Source organism: Gossypium arboreum, chromosome 3 (assembly GCF_025698485.1).
Source record: "Gossypium arboreum isolate Shixiya-1 chromosome 3, ASM2569848v2, whole genome shotgun sequence".
Lineage (NCBI taxonomy): Eukaryota > Viridiplantae > Streptophyta > Magnoliopsida > Malvales > Malvaceae > Gossypium > Gossypium arboreum.
In genome coordinates this window covers 40,511,537-40,531,145 of record NC_069072.1, presented here as the reverse complement: position 1 = coordinate 40,531,145, position 19,609 = coordinate 40,511,537, and the positions used below count along the sequence as shown (strand labels likewise).

General features: G+C 32.1%; 1 protein-coding gene across 1 annotated transcript; it reads left to right on the top strand.

Annotated features, from left to right (window-relative positions):
• The first annotated feature begins 4,769 nt into the window (after nt 1-4,769).
• Nucleotides 4,770-5,966, top strand: LOC108477676 (uncharacterized). Its single transcript, XM_017780190.1, has 3 exons — nt 4,770-4,944; nt 5,035-5,323; nt 5,531-5,966. The coding sequence occupies exons 1-3, from the start codon at nt 4,770-4,772 to the stop codon at nt 5,964-5,966; spliced, it is 900 nt and encodes a 299-aa protein (XP_017635679.1).
• The last annotated feature ends 13,643 nt before the right edge of the window (nt 5,967-19,609 follow it).

Below are 19,609 nucleotides of genomic sequence, written 5' to 3'. Positions count from 1 at the left end.
AAGTCGTCTACTCAAACTTGAATAAAAACTGTTTATGAAGTGTTTAGAGCTGTCTATTTATAAGCTTAGGGTTGACTGTCGTCCATTGACCTAATCCGACCGACATTTTTGAATTAAAGTTTGTTGTGCGGACCAAAATGCCCTTGGCTTATTATTTCACCTCGTCACATCGGTGTGGTGACACCTTCTTCCTGCGTCACGACATTGATGGCAGTTTACAAGCTCGGACTGGATTGCAAGGCTATGTCGTGACACACTCAGACTATGTCACGACAGTGGAGGCAGTTTGCTCCTTTTGAGTGCTCTGCTCACTAAGTTGCGACATCGACACTCCATGTTGCAACATCGAGGCCAGTCTCGTGTTCTTATGCCTCTGAATGATGTCTTGCACACTCACCGAATACGTTAGCCTTTATTTAGGCCTATTTTGGCCCCTAAGGTCATATAAATGGCTCAAATCACACATTTATTATTTATGAACTAAAATTAAACAATAAATAAAAACATAACTATATTGCTTTTATACGAGCTCTTGAAATACAAAAAATGGTTTAATATGCTACAACGGATTGCGACAGATCAAGTAGACAAACCGATCAGACCGATTAAACAGATAAACTGATGACCTAACCAATTCGACCTCTAATTTTAAAAACCTTCAATACTATAACAAAAATATTCTAATATATATTTTTACATATTTAACAAAAATATTGATTTGGTACGCAAGTAATGGTCTGGTGAGAAAGAGAATTAGACGACCAAAACCTAGGTAATTAAGGGATATAAGTTCCTTGTACCATGAAAGGAAAAAAAAAAAGACAAAAGATTAAATAATATTTAATAATCCAACCTCCTGAAAGACATTCAATTAAATTATTGAGAAAAAAAGGGCTGCAATAGAAGACCCCTCCATGTGCACAAGCATTAAAGGCAGGTGAAGAAGCCAAAGTTGTTAAGAACATTCCGCTAAAGCACCACTATTTTATTCTTTCTACTTCATTAATATTTAATCTATCATAGATGGATAATTTCATCTTAATTAAATCTCATTTTCTCATTATTCTAATTTTTATTTTATTTTATAAAGAATATCCCATTTCGAAGAATAAAAAAGGGGGAAGTGATTGCTTGTATTGACAAAATTAATAGTTTTGATTTTAATTTAATTTGTTATCATATGATAAAAAAATTATATAATCCAAAGATGATAAAAGAGCCATTAGTAGTACTGTAATTTCTCTGAATTTATCTTAATAAGTTTGAACTATTTTATTTTCTAAATATTACTTCTAAAAAGCTTGATTAGTTAATTGCAAAAGAAAAAAAATAAAAAGCTACATTAATTGTCACATAAAGAGAGATCTAGTTTACTTTCAAAGCATTATTTGTCGCTATATTGTTGGGCATAATTAAGGAATATGTCAATTTGGGATAATGCCTTTATACGTCATGTTGTTTGATTTAAATCTTGAAGAATGGATTTGATAAATCTAAGTTTTAATGATATTGTAAGAGATTGTGATAATATTTAGTATACTTATAATTGTTATAATTTTAATATGTTTGATGTTATAACGGAGATGGTTCATTCCGTGATGGATACAAAGAATCATTAAAATAGGACTGTTCACATTGTGAATTTTTGTGTAAAGAGTTGTGTGGATTGTTGACTAGAGAAGGCCGGGAGATGCCATAGCAAAGTTTTTGTATATTTATCTTTACTTGTCCCTCTCCTTTTCACAAAAGGGAATTTATAAATAGAGAAGGACCTAAGTTGGGCATTCACCTTATGTTGATTTTTAGTAAAGTCCAATCTTAAACTCAATTTAAGGTGTGAGTTCGATGTGGCCTTTACTATTAAACTGAAGGTTAGGAATAAAGTTATTGTTGCTTGAGGCATGAGAATCACTGTCCTTAAGAATATTTCATAGATTCACATATCTTCCAGGATTTAATAAGCATTTCTATTAATCGAAGGATAACAGGAAACTAGTAAGAACAAACCAATTAAACACTCAGCTAAAATTGGAGAAGAAAGCTTTGAAAAAAACAAAAAGCGTTTGAAAGAAAAAGGTAAACAATTCACGTGTTGAGTGATTTTGAAGTGCAATCATGCATGGCACCTATAATGCATGCCAAAAATAGGAAAAACATAATGTTGGGAAAATAATAACATTGGAAGAGAAAATATTAATAACGTTAGAAAATCTGATTCTGTTGAAAAATCAACATTATTTGACTAAAACAATAATAAAATAAAATAAAATGGAAAAAGGAAAAAGGAATACTAAATCCGAGCTTAATATCAGGCGCAAGGAGAGAATCAACCCGTTTGAATTGAACTAAGCTTTTAAGCTTAATTCTCGCGTGTGCACACCTATCCTCTTATTTTGACTCTTATAAGTCCAAGGTAAAACAATGCTATATAAACATCATCTTGAGAGGTTTCTTTAAAGAATGTCGGATTGTGTAATTCTTTGAAATACATATAACTTCCAACAATTCGCACATGATTCAAAGAATTAGTAAAGAATTTTAACTAAGTATTTCGATACAATGCAATAATCCTAAAGTCTTTTGGATTATGAACCAGAACTTTTGACAAATAAAACATAATTTGCTAAATAATTGGCGAAACAAGTTTTTATGAAACAAGTTTTTATGAACTAATTATTCAGTATGTAAATTAACATTCTCATTTATCATATTATATCTATAATTCGTTCTTCAATGCGATTGTATGTTAATAGGCCATGTGCGCATCTAGCTTTCATGAGTGCTCTAGAGATAGGGGTGCTCATAGTTTAGTTAAAACCAAATTAACTGGCTGGACCGATCTAATTCGGTTAATTGGTTGATGATTGAATTTAGTTCAGTCAGAGGTTGATTAATGATTTTTTTGGAATTTTGATTATCGATTAATTCAATTCGACACCGAGTAATTAATTGAATTAACCAATAGCTTAATGAAAAATTTGGCCACAAACGTTTACATGTTTTGTCAAAATGGCCCTAATTGTAATTTTGAGCCTTTTTTTGCCATCAATCTTTGTTCTTTTTTTCAAATTGATTTTGTAAAAATATAACAACGATAATGGCAACGTAGCGCAAAGAAAAGAAATAAAAATAAAACACACAGAATTTTATGTGGAAACCCTTTCAAAAAAAATCATGGGCAAATGAGGAGAGATGATTACGTCTATTTATAGGTTTAAAAATCTTATTCTAATCAAAGTCAAATAGAAGTAATGCATTAAGATTAAAACTCCTTATTCTAATCAACATCAAATAGAAAAAGTGAACTTCTATCTGAATTTTACTTGTACAGCCTGTACCATACCGCAAGGGCCTCAGACCTCCGTACTCCCAATTGCGACCCCAACCAGTATTTTTCTTATTGGAAATCTAAAATAGGCTGCAGCCTTCACCCTCATTGATCCCCCTATCTTGCCACTTGTATTTTATTTTAATAAGAATTTGGGTCACACAACTTCTAACAACCTCCGCCTTGACACAAGTTCTCTATATCTTCCAAAGGGTTTCTTTTCAACAATGAACACCAAATAAGTCCAAGCAATGCTCAAACTTGGTTATAGGAAGTGACTTAGTCATCATATCTGTAGGATTATCATGAGTACTAATTTTGCTCATCACGAGCAATAATATCACAAACAAAATGATACCAAACATCAATGTGCTTTGTTCTCTTATGAAACATTTGATCTTTCGTAAGAAATATGACACTTTGACTGTCACAAAATACTGTACTGATTTGAAGGTCTTCATTGAGTTCACTAAAGAGCCCCTTTAACCAAATGACTTCTTTACAAGCCTCAATAATCACCATGTATTCAGCTTCAGTGGTAGATAAAGTAACAATAGTTTGCAAAGTGGCTTTCCAATTGATTGCACAACCCCAATCATAACGACATAACCTATGAGAGATCTTTTTTTATCAAGGTCTTCAGGAAAATCAGCATCAACATACCCAGTGAATCCATCTCTATTTCTTCCAAATTGTAGGCAAATATTAGTAGCACATCGTAAGTATCTCAAAATCCACTGAACTGCTTTTCAGTGTTTTTTACTGAGATTTTCCATGTATCTACTAACTACACTGACTGCATATGATAAATCTGGACGTGAACAAGCCATAGCATACATAGGAGATCCCACTGCACTAGAATATGAAACATTTGACGTGTAGTCAATCTCATCATCTGATTCTAGAGACAAAGCCGATGAAAGTCTAAAATGAGCTACTAAAGGAGTACTAACAGGCTTAACACTCTGCATATTAACCTGCAAATAACTTTCTCAATGTACTATCTCTGACTTAGGTACAATTTACTTGATTTTCTATCTCTAGAAATCTCCATACCAAGTATTTTCTTTGCTACTCCCAAATCCTTCATCTCAAATTCTTCACTAAGTTGGCATTTGACCTTTCTTATCTCTTATTTATCTTTCACTACTATCAGCATATCATAACATAGAGGAGTAGATACATAAAAGAACCATCACTATGTTTTCTCAAAATAAACACAACTATCAAATCTACTTCTTTTGAAATAATAAGTAGTTATAAAAGAATCAAACCTCTTGTACCACTGCCTTGTTGACTGTTTCAAGCCATGAAGGGACTTTTTCAGCAAACAAATATAGTCCTCTTTTTTATTGAGGTTACTAATAGATTTTCTTACAGGATTAACTGCTGGACTAAAAGATTACTTTCATATAGAGGCAAAGAGGTTTTTATTAAGGCAATGTTACAATCTATCCCAACATACGCGTTGTCTATATTCTTGGCTCTTAAGGGTGTGATCGAGGATCTTCATTATAAGTTAAGAAGAACTTGGTGGTCTGGAAAGGATAGAGGAAAATACTGGTCGATGCTCCCTTGGAAGAATTTGTGTCAGCCAAAAGGGATGAGGGGTATTGGTATTCGTGATATACAACTTTTAAACATTGCGCTCTTAGGTCGTCAAGTCTAGAGACTCATCAACAACAAAGACTCCCTTTGTTTTAAAGTTCCGTCATCCAAGTACTTCCCTGATGGTAATTTTTTTAAAGCCAAACATAAGGATAAAGCTTCGTTCACTTGGTCGAGTATAGCAGGTGTTGCAGAGAAGTTGAAAAATGGGTTCGGCTGGCAAATTGGCAATGGTAATTATATTAATATTAGGGTTGATAACTGGGGTATGGAAGACTTAAATGGTGGCAATCTTGATTCTAATATGATTAACCCTAAATTCAACAATGTTACAGATCTTTGGGTGGAGAATGAAAGAAAATGGGATATAGATAAAGTTTATTTGATGTACGGGAAAAATTGAGGTGATAGAATTTGTAATTTATCCATCGGGGGTAAGGGCCAGAGATACAAAATTGTGTGATTTCACAACCCCCATTGTTGTTTCATATCAAAATCGACCTCCTCTTAGCTTCTCCTAAAAGAGATGGGGTTCAATCCGCATAGGTTCTACTAGAAGTCTATTTAGAAGCTTGATATTCTGCCTAAAATTAGGGTGTTTGCTTGGAGAGTTGATCACGAGCTTCTTCCCATGAATGTCAAAATTTCTTCCATCAGAAATGGCTTTAACCAAGGTTGCCCTAGATGTGGAGCCACGAATGAAACCCTCTTGCATGCTTTTAGAGGCTGTCCCATTTCTCGTGAAGTTCTGTCCATAGGTGGGTGGGATATGAGTGTAATGATGAAGCAATACGATAGATGTGTAGATTGGCTTGAGAATATGATGAGAATCCTGGACAAAAGAGCTATGGCCGATTTGATAACCACTTTATGGAACTACTGGAATAGCAGGAACAATTTCATCTTTAAAGATAAAAAAGACAAAGCACAGGCTGTTGAGGATAGGGCTAGCAACCTTGGCGAAGAGTTTCGAATCTATAATTTGTTGAATGCCCCTATGTTTTCCCAAAACGAAGTTATTAAGAAATGACAAAAACCTCCTAGAGGCTTTGTTAAAATAAATTTTGACACTACAGTTATCATTCGAGACGATGAAGGTTTTGTGCTTGGGGGAGGTGGGGGTTTCATTGACACAAAAATGTCGGTACAGGAGGCGGAATGTATTGCGTTTGAGAGAAGCATTGAGCTGGTGGGTCAACTCAACATTAATGATGATGCACTGTTTGAAACTGACCACGCGGGCCTTGTTAACATTATCAACAGATGTAGTACAGACATTACTATTATCGAAGCTAGAATCAAGGCCTGTAAAGTTGCTTTGAACAATTTTAAATCGGAAAAATTAATTTGGTCAAACCGATCTTGTAACAATGTTGTCGATTTTATTTGTACTAAAATGTGTAGTGAAGCTAAAATGTGGCTTTTTGACATAGATTATCCTAAGGAAATCCATAATGTTGTAATTAGTGATATTACGTAATAAAATGTGTTGACCCTTGTGGTCGTTTTTTATTAAAAAAAAGTAAATATCCTCCTCAAGTTCTCTATGCAAGAACGTATTTTTACATTTAACTATTCGAGCTGCAAATCATACGTGGCCATAATACTAAGCAAGGCTCGAATCGAACTATGCTTCACAACTGGAGAAAACACATATGTAAAGTCCACACTTGGAATCTAGCTATAACCCTTTGCAACAAGCCTTGCTTTATATCTGAGTTCTTCAACTCATAGAGACTCTTCTTTCCTCTTGAACACCCATTTACAAGGAACAACCTTTTTACCTATAGAAAGCTTCACAATATTCCATGCTCTATTCTTGTGGAGTGATTTCATCTCTTCTTTCATGACAAACATCCAATTTTCTTAGTCTTCATAGCTATCTGTCTCAAAATAAGTAGATGACTCTTGATTTGAATTTATATCTTCAGCCACATTTAAAGCATAAGCAATTAGATCAGCCTCGGCACATCTTTTTGGAGGTTTAATTTCTCTTCTAGTTTTGTTTTTGGCAATAGAATATTGCGGTGAATTTTTGTACTGTCTTAAGGAGTCAACTCTGTTGAAGATATTGGATCAATCTGAAGCTCTACCTGCTTTTGTTGTTCTTTATTTGAAGAGTCTTTAAGAGATAAGTTAGGAAGCATAGCAATTTCATAAAAAATAACATCTCTGCTAATAAAAACTTTTCTATTTTCAGGACACCATAACTTATATCATTTTACACCAGCATTAAAACCAAGCAAAACACATTTAATGGATCTCAGTTCCAATTTTCCATTATTAACATGAGCATACGCAGGACACCCAAAAATCTTTAAATCAAAATAATCAGCAGGATTACCAGACCATACCTCTTGTGGAATCTTTTTCTCGATGGCAACTGATGGAGATCGGTTGATAAAAAAAATGCAGTAGAGGCTATTTCAGCCCAAAATGACTTTGATAAATTAGCATTCGACAACATACATCGAACCTTCTCCATGATTGTTATATTTATTCGTTCTACAACACTATTTTACTGTGTAGTATGATGAACTGTCAAGTGTTTCACGATCCCTTCTGATTTGCACAATTTGTTAAAAATCATCAAAACAAAAATTTAAGCCATTATCAGTGCAGAGGTGTTTTATCTATTTTCCTATTTATTTCTCAACATGGTTTTCCAAGACTTAAATACGAAAAACACATTTCTTTTTTTCTTTAAGAAGAATGTCCAAACTTTACTAGAAAAATCATCAATAAGTGTTACCATATAACTAGCTCCACCTTTTAACAGCACTCTGGATGGTCCACAAAGATCAGAATGAATATAATCAAATGTTCCATTTGTGTTATAGATTCTTCTGGTGAATCAAACTCTTTTTTGCTTCCCAAAAAAGCAATGCTCACAAAACTTCAACTTGTAAATACCTTGCCCATCAAAAAGTCTTCTTTTGCCCAATTCTGCCATATCATTCTCACTCATATACCCTAGATACATATGCCAAAGTCTAGTAATGTCATTATCTGAAAATGAAGAGGAAATGACGTTTGCATCACCAGTAATAGTAGAATCCTACAGAACATATGACTTGGCAAATTTTCTCTACGCTTTCATCACAACGAGGGGACCTTAGGAAATCTTCCGAACCCTACTTTCAACTATATATTTGTGTCCTTTTGAATCAAGAGTACTCAATGAAATCAAATTTCTCTTCAATTCTAGTACATGTCATACGCCACTAAGTGTTCTAACGACTCTATATAACATCTTGATTTTGATTGTGTCAACACTTATGATTTTACATGAAACATTATTTCCCATCAAAATAACACCTTCGACACTGTTTCATAAGTTGTAAACCAATCTCAATTGGGATTCATATGAAAGGTGCAGCTAGAATCAAGAATCGACTCTTCGCTCACTTTATAATTGTTGGCAGAAGCAACTAGGAGTTCACGATCGGCGTAGTCTTCTACAACATCAACTTCCTTGAATTTTTCTGATTGCTTTCCCTTTTGATTCACAGCCTCCCTTTTGATATTATTTTGTAACTCATAGCACTCAGATTTAATGTGTCTTTTCTTCTTGCAGAAGTTACAGGTTTTACCTCTATTTTAATATCTCGATCTACCCTTAGATTTACTATGAGGATTTCGATCATTTGTCCTCCCATTATCATCATTGGTATTTCATTCTTGTCTTCCATAAACAGTGAGACCTTCTCCCTGAGAGTCGGATCCAACCACAAGATGTTTCATCTTATCATACAAAGTCAAAGAAGCATAGACCTCATCAATTGTGATAGATTCACAGCTATACAAAATCGTGTCTCTAAAGGTTAAATAAAACAGGGGGCAACGAGCAAAGTAGAATCAACCCTAAATCTTCTTTACCATACTGAACCTCCATGACCTCCAAATTTGAGACAATTTTTTAAACACAGTTAAGTGTTCGTGCACATATGCACATTCCTCCAAACGATGAGCATAAAGACGTTGTTTCATATGTAACTTACTAGTCAAGGTTTTCAACATGCACAGTTGCTGCAGTTTTGCCCATAATGCAGTAGTGGTATTCTCTTTCATCACATCCTGCAGAATTTCATTAGACAAATGCAGATGTAGTTGCATAAAAGCTTTTCAATCTTTACGCTTCTTTTCTTCCTACGTCAACATTGAAGGCATCTTATCCATCCCTAGTAGGGCATCCTCCAAGTCCATTTGCAGAAGAATTGTCTGCATCTTTATCTATCACAATACGAATATGGTGTTGCGATCCAACAGTGGAATTTCATACTTCAGTGATGCTATTATCGTGATTGAGATAAGAAATTAGGAAAGCTCTAATACCAATTTGTAAAATATATAACGTCGATAATGATAATTTATCGTAGAGAAAAGAAAGAAAAATAGAACACATAGAATTTTACGTGGAAACTCTTTTAAGAAAAAACACATGCAGAGGAGAAGAAATTTCACTATGTCAAATTTGAATAGTACAAGAGGAGAGACGATTACGTCTATTTATAGGTTTAAAAACCTTATTCTAATAAAATCCAAAGAGAAGTAATGTAGTAAAATTAAAACACATTATTCTAATCAACATCAAATAGAGTAAGTAAACTTCTATATGGATTTTACTTGTGCAGCTTGTACCGTACCGCGAGGGCCTTATTGGGGACCTTAGTCCAATATTTTGCTTATTGGGGATCTACGATAGGTTGCAGCCTTCACCCTCGTAGATCCCCCTATCTTGTCATTTGTATTTTATTTTAACAAGAATTTGGGTTACACAACTTCTAACAGTTTTTTTTAACAAATTTGATGAAAGAATCATTAAAAATGTCAACGAGATGATGTGGAATTTTATATGTAGAATATTTTTAATGATATGTAATTTATTACTTAGATAACCCAATAAAATAATTACATTTGAAAAATAATAAAATATATAAATAATTCATGAAGTTAAAAAATAACTCTTAATTTAAAAATGTTAGAATTAAGTGACCCAAATTCTTATTTAAATAAAATACGATGGAAAATAAAATAAAAGTAAAATCCATATAGAACTAGACTTCTTTTATTTTATTTTAGAATAAGGTTTTAAACCTTATTAAACTCCATCTATTTTATATTGATTAGGATAAGGTGTTTCAATCCTACTAGAATATGGCTTTGCAAGCCTATAAATAGACATAGTCTATTCCTCTTGTATTCGATTCAAATTTTTCGACATAGTGGATTTTCTTCTCCTCTGCCCGTGGTTTTTTCCCGAAAGGGTTTCCATGTAAAATTTGTGTGTTCTTTATTTTATTTTATTTTATTTTTCACAAATTGGTATCCGAGCTTCCGGGTTATTCATCTTGATCACGGTAATGGCGTATTTGAAGTATGAAATTCTGCTGTTGGATCACAACACCAGATTTGCGTTGTGGCAAATTAAGATGCAAGCAGTTCTTGCACAAATGGATCTGGAGGATGCCCTGCTAGGGATAGATAAGATGCCTTCGACATTAACAGATGAAGAGAAGAAGCGTAAGGATCGAAAGGTATTAACACAATTACATCTGCATTTGTCCAACGAAATTTTGTAGGATGTGATGAAAGAGAAAACTGTCGCTGCATTATGGAAGAGGCTAGAACAAATATGTATGTCGAAAACTCTAACAAGCAAGTTGCATATGAAGCAGCGTCTTTATGTTCATCATTTGGAGGAAGATGCGTCTGTACACGAACACTTAACAGTGTTTAAAGAAATTCTCTCAAACTTGGAGGCCATGGAGGTTCAGTATGATAAGGAAGATCTAGGGTTGATTCTGCTTTGTTCGTTGCCCCCGTCTTATTCAACCTTTAGAGACACGATTTTATATAGCCGCGAGTCTCTCACAGTTGATGAGGTTTATGATTTTTTAACCTCGTATGATAAGATGAAGCATCTTGTGGTTAAACCCGACTCTCAAGAAAAGGGTCTCATTGTTCGTAGGAGACAAGATCGGAATGCTGATGATGATCGTGGTAGGACACAGGAACGAAATCCTCGTAGTAAATCTAAGGGTAGATCGAAGTCTTCAAACAGAGGTAAAACTTGTAACTTCTGCAAGAAGAAAGGGCACACTAAATCTGAGTGCTATAAGCTACAAAATAAGATTAAAAGGGAGGCTGCGAATCAAAAGGAAAAATAACCAGAAAATTTCGGTGAAGCTGATGTTGTAGAAGACTACAGCGATGGTGAACTTCTAGTCGCTTCTATCAATGATTCTAAAGTAAGCGATGAGTGGATACTTGATTCAGGCTGCACCTTCCACATGAGTCCCAATCGGGATTGGTTTACAACTTACAAAACAATATCTGAAGGTGTTGTTTTGATGGGAAATAATGCTTCGTGTAAAATCACAGGTGTTGGAACAATTAAAGTTAAGATGTTTGATGGAGTTGTCAGAACACAAAGTAACGTGCGGCATGTTCCAGAATTGAAAAGAAATTTAATTTCGTTGAGTACTTTTGATTCAAAAGGGTACAGATACACAGCTAAAAGTAGGGTTTTAAAGATTTCCAAAGGGTCTCTTATTGTGATGAAAGGGCAGAGAAAGATTGCCAAGTTATATGTTTCTGTGGTTCTCATCACATTGGTGATGCAATTGTCACTTCCTCTTCCTTGTCGATGATGATATTACTAAACTTTGGCATATGCGCCTAGGGCATATGAGTGAGAATGGCATGGCGTAATTAAGCAAAAGAGGACTTCTTAATGGGCAAGGAATTTGCAAACCGAATCTCTGTGAGCCTTGTGTTTTGGGAAGCAAAGAGAGTTCGATTCACTAGAGGAATCCATAACACGAAGGGAACGTTGGAGTATATTCATTCTGATCTGTGGGGGCCATCCAGAGTGCCTTCAAGAGGTGGAGCTAATTATATGCTAACCTTTATTGATGATTTTTTCAGAAAAGTTTGGGCGTTTTTCCTGAAGTAGAAAAGTGATGTGTTTTCCGTATTTAAGTCTTGGAAAATTATGATTGAAAAATAGAAGGGAAAACAGATAAAATACCTCCGCATAGACAATGGCTTAGAGTTTTGTTCTGATGAGTTTAATAGATTGTGCAAGTCAGAAGGGATCATGAGACACTTGACAGTTCGTCATACTCCACAACAAAACAGCGTTGCAGAACGAATGAACAGAACGATCATGGAGAAGGTTTGATGTATGTTGTCAAATGCCAACTTACCGAAGGCATTTTGGGCGGAAGCGGCCTCTACTGCATGTTTTTTAATCAACCGATCTCCATCCTTTGCCATTGAGAAAAGACTCCACAATAGGTATGGTCTGGTAATCCTGCTAATTATTTTGATTTAAAGATTTTTGAGAGTCCTGCGTATGCTCATGTTGATAATGGAAAATTGGAACCGAGATCTATTAAATGCATTTTTCTTGGTTATAAAGCTAGTGTAAAAGGGTATAAGTTATGGTGTCTTGAAAATAGAAAAGTTGTGATTAGCAGAGATGTTGTTTTTGATGAAAATTCTATGTTACCTAACTTATCTCTTAAAGACTCTTCCAATAAAAAAAATCAAAAGCAGGTGGAGTATCAGATTAATACAGAGTCAACTCCTGAAGCCAAAACAAAAATTAAGAATAGAGTTGCTTCTTCACCACAATACTCTATCGCCAAAAACAGAACTAGAAGAGAAATTAAACCTCCAAAGAAGTATGCCGAGGTTGATCTAGTTGCTTATGCTTCAAATGTGGCTGAAGATATAGATGCGAATCAAGAGCCATCTAATTATTCTGAGGCGGTTAGCTATGAAGACTCAGAAAAGTGGATATTTGCTATGCAAGAAGAGATGAAATCACTCCACAAAAACAAAACATGGGACCTTGTGAAACTTCCTAAAGGTAAAAAAGTTGTTCGTTGTAAATGGGTGTTTAAAAAGAAAGAAGGGACTGTAGGAGTTGAAGAACCCAGATATAAAGCAAGGCTTGTTGCAAAGGGTTACAGTCAAATTCCAGGAGTGGACTTCACAGATGTGTTCTCTCCAGTTGTTAAGCATAGTTCGATTCAAGCTTTGCTTAGTATTGTGGCCATACATGATTTGGAGCTTGAGCAGTTAGATGTAAAAACTACATTTCTGCATGGAGAACTTGAGAAAGATATTTACATACAACAACCAGAGGGTTTTATAGTCTCAGAAAAAGAGGACTATGTTTGCTTGCTGAGAAAGTCCCTTTACGGTTTGAAACAGTCACCAAGACAGTGGTACAAGAGGTTTGATTCCTTTATGACTTCTCATGATTTCAAAAGAAGTAGTTTAGACAGTTGTGTTTACTTTAAGAAAAATAGTGATGGTTCTTTTGTGTATCTACTTCTTTATGTTGATGACATATTGATAGCAGCAAAAGATAAAGGAGATATAAGAAAGGTTAAAGCCCAACTAAGTGAAGAATTTGAGATGAAAGATTTAGGACCAGCAAAGAAGATACTTGGTATGGAGATTCTCAGAGATAGAAAAGCAAGTAAATTGTACCTAAGTCGGAAGGGTACATTGAGAAAGTTCTTTGCGAGTTCAATATGCGAGTGCTAAGCTCGTTAGTACTCCTTTAGCGATCCATTTCAGACTTTCATCGGCCTTGTCTCCTCAATCAGATGATGAGATTGAGTACATGTCACATGTTCCATACTCTAGTGCAGTGGGATCTCTCATGTATGCTATAGTTTGTTCACGTCCAGATTTATCATATGCAGTCAGTGCAGTTAGCAAATATATGGCAAATCCCGGTAAAGAACATTGAAAAGTAGTTCAGTGGATTTTAAGATACTTACGAGGCACTACTGATGTTTGCTTACAGTTTGGAAGAACTAAAGATGGAGTTATAGGGTATGTTGATGCTGATTTTGCTGGAGACCTTGATAGAAGAAGATCTCTCACAGGTTACGTCTTTACAATCGGAGGTTGTGCAATTAGTTGGAAAGCCACTTTGCAAACTACAGTCGCTTTGTCTACCACTGAAGCTGAGTACATGGCGATTACTAAGGCTTGTAAAGAAGCTATTTGGTTGAAGGGACTATTTAGTGAACTCAATGAAGACCTTCAAATCATCACAGTATTTTGTGACAGTTAGAGTGCCATCTTTCTTACAAAAGATCAAATGTTTCATGAGAGAACAAAACACATTGATATTCGATATCATTTTGTTTGTGATATTATTGCTCATGGTGATATTGTTGTGAGCAAAATTAGTACTCATGAAAATCCTGCAGATATGATGACTAAGTCACTTCCTATAACCAAGTTTGAGCATTGCTTAGACTTGGTTGGTGTTCATTGTTGAAGTTAAACCCTTAAGGGGTTTTATGGAAGAGGTGGAGAACTTGTTTATTGAAAATTCGCGATGAAGAACTTGTTCATTGAGAATTTGTGTCAAGGTGGAGATTGTTAGAATTAAGTGACCCAAATTCTTATTTAAATAAAATACGATGGAAAATAAAATAAAAGTAAAATCCATATAGAACTAGACTTCTTTTATTTTATTTTAGAATAAGGTTTTAAACCTTATTAAACTCCATCTATTTTATATTGATTAGGATAAGGTGTTTCAATCCTACTAGAATATGGCTTTGCAAGCCTATAAATAGACATAGTCTATTCCTCTTGTATTCGATTCAAATTTTTCAACATAGTGAATTTTCTTCTCCTCTGCCCGTGGTTTTTTTCCCGAAAGGGTTTCCACGTAAAATTTGTGTGTTCTTTATTTTATTTATTTTATTTTATTTTATTTTTCACAAAAAATAATAACTCTTTTTGAAACCTCTCAGTAAAAAAACATATGCATTCATTTTGAAACTTTGTTTTCGATAATTACATTTATTTTCTTTAAATTAAGAGCTATTTTTTAAATTTCATGTATGATTTATTTATTTTATTATTTTCACGTGTAATTATCTTATTGGGTTGCTTAAGTAATAAGTTACATCTTATTATAAATATTGCACATCATCCCGCTAATTTTTTTAATGGTACTTTCATCAAATTTGTTAGAAAAGAAGTTTGAAAAAAAGAACAAAGGTTGATGGCCAAAAAGGTCAAAATACAATTAGGACTATTTTGACAAAACATGTAAATGTTAGTGGCTAAATTTATCATTTAGCCTTAATTTATTAACCAAAATAAATAATATATATTATATATAATATATATAGCCCACCCCAGTATATAAATAATTAAGATAGCCTATATATGAAAGCAATGGACTGCAAGTTTTTTTTACTTAACAAGCCAATAATGTCCCAAAAATAATAAAGAACAAACATTAAAATTAAACATTTAACAAAAAATAAATTTAAAAGTGAAATTGAAACAGAAACAAACCCTAGCAGTCAAATTGATCTTCTTGCTGCTTTTTTTTTTTTTTGGCTTAACCCTTATTTTCAACTCATTTTCAAGTTCAACTCAAGCTTCACCCTGCATATGTAGCATCCCAACTTGACAACAACACCCTTTTCCTTTTCGTTTTGAGTTTCGACAATCAATCATATAAAATTTCATTATCTTTTGAATTCAAAGTATCTTTCTTTTTATTTAAAATTTAATTATTAAAATGGCTGTCGTTTGTCATGCATTGGGTAGAATGTATGTAAATGTATATCAATGTATGTACATTTTAATCCATTTATATATTGTATATAAATGCATTTTAATCTATTATATAATTTATATTCTTGTAGAATGTCCACTTAACCAGCATTTGTTGAGGGTAGTTTTACATCTCCTACTTCAACAGATTCTGAAAATCCGATATGCGAAGCTTCAAGCCAAACAAAGGGGGACTACTAAGAAAAGAAAAGTCATCCCTCCAATTTCAGAAGTTTGGTTTCACTTCACTAAAATTATTAATAGTGAGAGTGTAAGTAAGATAAATGTAATTATTGTGAAAAGAAAATTATTATGATATGGAAAAAAATGGTACAGAGTCATTGAAATATCATATCGGTTCATGTAAAAAAAATTTTAACAATTTGTTTGAACAAAAAGTTTTTAACCGGTTGAGTACCTTATTTTTAATATATATTTTAAAATAGGATTTTGTAAATTTTACCATATAAATCACAATTGAATTAATTTTTATTTAAATTAATCACAAAAATAAAAAATTTTGGTTTATTTCTTGATGGGTAAACTATAAAAATAGTGACTTTTGTTTTCCTTAGATTATATTTTAATCACTTATATTTGAAATGTTACGTTTTAATCAATTACGTTATCATTTTCTTACGAAGTGGTCATTCTACTGTTAAACTCTGTTATCTCCCTAACGGAAGTCCTACGTGGCAGTCCAAATGGGTTTTAAATGCCAACTTGGATGTCCAGTTGCTGGGATGAAATAAATTTTTAATTAAAGCAATTTAATTTGGAGTGCCACGTAGGACATCCAAGTTGGCATCTAAAATCCATTTGGACTGCCACATAGGACTACCGTTAGGGAGGTAATAGAGTTTAGCAGTAGAGTGACCACTTCATAACAAAATGATAACGTAAGTGACAAAAACATAACATTTCAAATATAAGTGATTAAAATGTAATTTGAGGCAAACAAAAGTGACTATTTTATAGTTTCTGCTTTTTGATTATATGTTATACTTTATTTACAAAGATGTAAACATTAAAAGTTCTTTTTCTTAAAAAATTATTTTAATAATTAAAATTTTTAAAAATATTTTATTAATTATATATCTATATATTATCGCATTTGGATGTTTTAAAACTTTCTCCTTTATGAAAGCATAAATTAATTTAATTCATAACATTATATATTATTTAAAATAATATTTTCATACATTTTACGAAACGTTAGCTAGTGAAAAGTTGAAATCATGACAAGTGAAATTTTATTTTATTATTAAAAAAGGATATATTTTAAAATAAAATTTTAATAAATTCTTTAAAAATAAATATTAATATTTTTAAGCGAATTTAACACGTATTATTGATTTTGTACCCAATTTAATTATCCAAAACAATTGAAATTTTAACCTTTCTATAAATTAATTTAAATTTTTATATAAATATATTTTGCCAAAAATTAGTATTTATACCACCAATTACTTAACTCTTTTTGCGATAATGGCATCGAAAACAACTTTTTTGTAATTTTTAATTTAACAAGGTTTTTTTCCATTTAATACTCTTATTTAATTTACATTCATTACATATTTTACTAATTTTGTATTTAAAAATAATATTTTATTTTATATAAAATTAATAAAAATTTAGCATAGGGCAAAATTTAAATTGAAGACACTCAGCTTTATCATTTGAATCAAGGATAATTGTTTAATACACAAGCGCTAAAATTTTCTTTTTCTTTTTAACTCCACAAGTAAGGTTACATGACTTATAAGTATCCTTCATTGATATCGTAAAAATAAAATATATAAAATGAGATATATGACAATCTCTTAACCCCGCTTGATAAGATGGATTATATGATAGCTAGGGATGATCATAACCTTAATCTTAAGTTTAAACCCAATTAAGTATATAATTCTATATTTAGAATACAATTGTGGGTAATAAATAATTAGAACGTAATGTTTAAAATTAATTAATAATAACATATGCAATATGTAAAGTATTAAATTAAATAAAATTAGATTACATTTTAAATAAATATTCAATATCAAGAATATTGAATATACTACAATTATTTATCATAGTGTTGTCATCAATCTTGAGTTTATATCGAGTTAACTTATGACACCAACTCAATCAACAACATTATCAATATTAAAATTCTATCACACGTGTATTTTCACACACTTAGAACACAAATGTTAGTTTAAAAATAATATATAATAAATAATGAAATGTATAGTCTAAAACTTATTAATAATAACACATGAAATATATACGATAATAAAGTGAAAAAATAGATTAAATTGTGAGTAAAAAGAAATTTAAACACAAATACATCATATTAAAAATACTAAATACACTACAATCGTTTATCATGGTGTTGTCATTAATCTTGAGTTAGCGTCGAGTTGACTTATGACACCAACTAAAACAACAACATTATCAACATATCCAATTGACGGTGGTAATAAAATATACATAATACAATTAAAATGTAAATATTATATTAAAATAAAACCTTGGTTCAATGGTAAAATTAATATTTTATTAACGTAAATAGCATAGGTTCAAATTCAACCATATATAAATTTTATTGGTTTTTAAAATTAAAAGACTAAAATACCCTTGAATAATATGATTTATTTTAATTATGAAAAGATATTTTCGTAATTTTTTAATTGAATTGGTATCTGATTAACTCGTGACACCAACACAATCAAAAAATTAAATAATAGTATTAATAAAAAAATCATGACTATATATTGATTTAGGATTTACATTAAATTTGAATTAATCAAATTATTATTGTCATAAATAAATCACTATTCATCTATCTTAATTGTCTTTTTATTTTCTATAGCAGTAATATTTTTGTGTGTTTTAAATTTATTGGAGGTTACTTTTTATTCACATTTACAATTACTTACAAACAAATCACAATTTTAATAGAAACATATATACTAGTTTTATTTACTTATATATTAGCTTAATGATATTAAAATAAATTAAAACTCCAAAATGAATAACTTGCATTGCTTAATTCATACAATGAATTGTTAATTGTATATAATGTTGAAAAATAAGCTACTGCAACAAATCTGTTAGTATTGACTATAAAGTAAATAATGAAATATGAAATTAGAAATTTATTGTGCCGTAGTAAATTCATAGTCTTAGAAACGAATTCACCCTTATTGGTGTAATTATGTAGTGGATGTCATCCCCCAAGGTTAACATAGTTGTTAACATAGTGCTTTGATATTCGTACACCCGAATATGAAATGTGGAACTCGATTGGTGTTGCTCTTATCGAGAAATCACAGTAGGATCAATTCCCAGAAAAGTTTGGAGGTGTCATAGTTGATCCCGCTTAAAACCCAAACTCCTAAGACAAAAATTTCCTCTAAAGTGATTTGTGAAAAATTGACAAAGTTCATAAGAAAAATAGAAAGGAAGGTAGAGGGGGGAAATAATTTTCAGAGAGACTAAGGTTGTGTTTTCTGTTCTGTGTGAAAAATGAGGAAATCAACACTCTATTTGTACTAGTAACAAAAGGGCAAAATAGTAATTAGATAGTGAAAAAGAGTAAAAAATGCACTAAAATTGCCCTACTATTGCTGTGCCCAACAGTAAAAAAATACAAGATTTTTCGAAACAATAAACTAGAAAAAATAAAACTATTTAAGATTTTAATTTTTTTTAAAAAATAATAAAACTTTTATCGAAAAAGATATACACACAATACGTGCAACACAAACATAGAACAGGTGGGCAGCGATGACGCACGCGTGTGGTAAGCCTATGACCCAATTACTCAATGAAAGTAAGAAGTAAAACTATATAAAAACTCTCTTGATAGGTTGTACTTAACCAATGTGGGATATACCCACTAACACCAACCCTTTACATTACCAATAATCTCCCACTAATGTAAATGGATTTGAAGATTTTGAAAACACGAGGAAATATAGTGTAAACACTAAATTTTTGTTCGATTAGAGTTTGTTGTTTAATTTTCAAAATTTTAAAAAAATAAAAATAAAAAAATTTCAAAAAATA